Here is a 2602-nt window from a genome sequence, read left to right on the forward strand (position 1 = left end):
TAAAATAGGCTTTGGCATATTTATTAGTTCAATTCTACTCAATGAAAATTTATTAAATACTCCCTCTAAGCAATACTCCTTACAGAGAATAAAAGAGGTGAGCTTAACAAAATCCTTTTGATGAGAATCATGGTCCAAGAGAAGTGGCCCGAGCTTAAATAACTGCACAGACAAATGAACCAGGAGAAGCACACTTTACATGTGCTTAAATGAAGCATATTAAATTAATATGCAGAGCCAGAAAAGGGAAAACATTTCCAAATTTGGGAGAGGAGGGGAATGGCAGGATTGGCTTCATAAGGATTTTTGATGATGATGGAGGAGTTCTCTGTACCATCCCAGGCAGAGACAACAGCAGAGCAGAAAGCACAATGCGGGACCTGCAAGTAGAGCTCCTCTGGCCAGAGCTTCTCCTGGTCACATACAGCACTTGTGGAAGGTGACTGGGGGCAGGTAAATTGGAGCTGTATTGTAGAGAGCCTTGAAGAAAAGGATGACATTTATCATCTTTGTTCTGTTGTTGATGAGCAGAATTAAGAGCAGCAAATCAAGAATAAAGAGGTAATGGGAGCGCGCGCTCGGCCGCCAGACGACGCGGGAGCCGCACGCGCCAGACGAAGCTCGCAGCGCTCCTTGCTGCCGAGCGCCGGCCCGCTGAGGCGGCGCCCTCGGTTCCCGGCCCGGAGACGGTCGGGGCCGCCGAATCTGTGGCCCCAGAGCGGAGGCGGCGGCGGGAAAGATGAAGAACGAAATTGCTGCCGTAGTCTTCTTTTTCACAAGGCTAGTTCGCAAACATGATAAGTTGAAAAAAGAAGCAGTCGAGAGGTTTGCTGAGAAATTGACTTTAATACTTCAAGAAAAATATAAAAATCACTGGTATCCCGAAAAGCCATCAAAAGGACAAGCCTACAGATGCATTCGTGTCAATAAGTTTCAGAGAGTTGATCCTGATGTCCTGAAAGCCTGTGAGAACAGCTGCATCTTATACAGTGACCTGGGCCTGCCAAAGGAACTCACTCTATGGGTGGACCCATGTGAGGTGTGCTGTCGGTATGGAGAGAAAAACAATGCATTCATTGTAGCCAGCTTTGAAAATGAGGATGAAAACAAGGATGAGATTTCCAAGAAAGTTACCAGGGCCCTTGATAAGGTTACCTCTGATTATCATTCAGGATCCTCTTCTTCAGATGAAGAAGCAAGTAAGGAAGTAGAAGTGAAACCCAATTCAGTGGCTGCGACCCCCAGCCCCATGTACCAGATTTCAGAACTGATGTTCCTGCCTCTTCCAATGTGGCATCCTTTGCCCAGAAAAAAGCCAGGAATGTACCGAGGGAATGGTCATCAAAGTCACTACCCTCCTCCTGTTCCATTTGGTTATCCAAATCAGGGAAGGAAGAATAAACCATATCGCCCAATTCCAGTAACATGGGTACCTCCTCCTGGAATGCATTGTGACCGGAATCACTGGATTAATCCTCACATGTTAGCACCTCACTAGCTGCTTTTGATTCTGTTGGTGTCATGTTGAGAGAAGGTAGAATAAGCCTGACTACATATTAAAAGTTCATACTCAAAAGTAGTAAAGTTAGATGGGCTAAACTATCAAACTTATTTTTATAGAGAAGTTATTGAGAATAATCTTTCTTAAAAATATATATATGCACTTTAGATATATTGATATAGTTTGAGAAACTTTATTAAAGTTAGTCAAGTGCCTGAGTTTTTAATATTGGACTTGAGTATTTATATATTGTGCATCAACTCTGTTGGATATGAGAACACTGTAGGAGTGGACGATCTGTTCTGGCACCTTTGAGCATTTACTTTATGGAGAGTATGTAAGTTATTTATACACAAGGAAATCTATTTTATGTCATTGTTTAGAAGAACTGCGTGAAATCATGTAGTTGCAAATAAAAAGTAGTTTGAGGCAAAAAAAAAAAAAAGGTAATGGGAAATTCTGTGAACTTTCAGTATCTTGCCAGTCCCCTAAGTCTATGCTAGACACAAACATCAACACACAACTGAAAATGGTTAGTACTTTCCAGTTTATAAAGTGCTTTCATGTTCATGATGCCATTAAAATAAATCCTTACAAAAACAATGCGAAGTAGGCCTTATTATCTCTATTTTATAAATAATGTAACTATAGCTCGGATTATGGAACTTGCCCCAACTCACAAAATAACCAGCAGAAGTTTTTTTGTTTTCCTTTTTTTTAAAAAAAAAAGTTTTGCAAATGCTCTTATTTTTCTACTATACCAGTGGTTCTCACACTGTTTTGATCTCAGGATGCTTGACATTGTTAAAAATACTGAGTATTCCAAAGATGTTTGGTTTATGTGAGCTATCTCTCCCAAGATTTCTCATAAAACTGAAAATTTTATAAAATGTTATTTAATGATTTGTTTAAGTCAATAATAATGAGCACATTACACGCTAACATAGATAACACATTTTTTACCAAAAAAAAACCTTTCTTTTCAAAACAAATTACTAGGAAGAGTAAAATTGTTTTACATATTTGCCAACTCTGTCTAATATTTCACTTAATAGAAGACAGCTGGATTCTCAGATCATCTTCTGCTCAATCTGTCAAAAT

The 2602-nt window shown here is 39.7% G+C and overlaps 1 protein-coding gene across 1 annotated transcript; it reads left to right on the plus strand.

The window, feature by feature from the left end:
* The first annotated feature begins 575 nt into the window (after nt 1–575).
* Nucleotides 576–1928, plus strand: LOC130855650 (protein BTG3-like). Its single transcript, XM_057739520.1, has one exon. The coding sequence runs from the start codon at nt 740–742 to the stop codon at nt 1496–1498; it is 759 nt and encodes a 252-aa protein (XP_057595503.1). The 5' UTR covers nt 576–739; the 3' UTR covers nt 1499–1928.
* Nucleotides 1929–2602: the final 674 nt, after the last annotated feature.

The sequence above is a fragment of the Hippopotamus amphibius genome, chromosome 6, assembly GCF_030028045.1.
Source record: "Hippopotamus amphibius kiboko isolate mHipAmp2 chromosome 6, mHipAmp2.hap2, whole genome shotgun sequence".
In the NCBI taxonomy this organism is placed as follows: domain Eukaryota; kingdom Metazoa; phylum Chordata; class Mammalia; order Artiodactyla; family Hippopotamidae; genus Hippopotamus; species Hippopotamus amphibius.

Excerpts from the sequence above, each read along its gene's own strand:
- LOC130855650 (XM_057739520.1), top strand. The coding sequence starts at position 740 with ATGAAGAACGAAATTGCTGCCGTAGTCTTCTTTTTCACAAGGCTAGTT.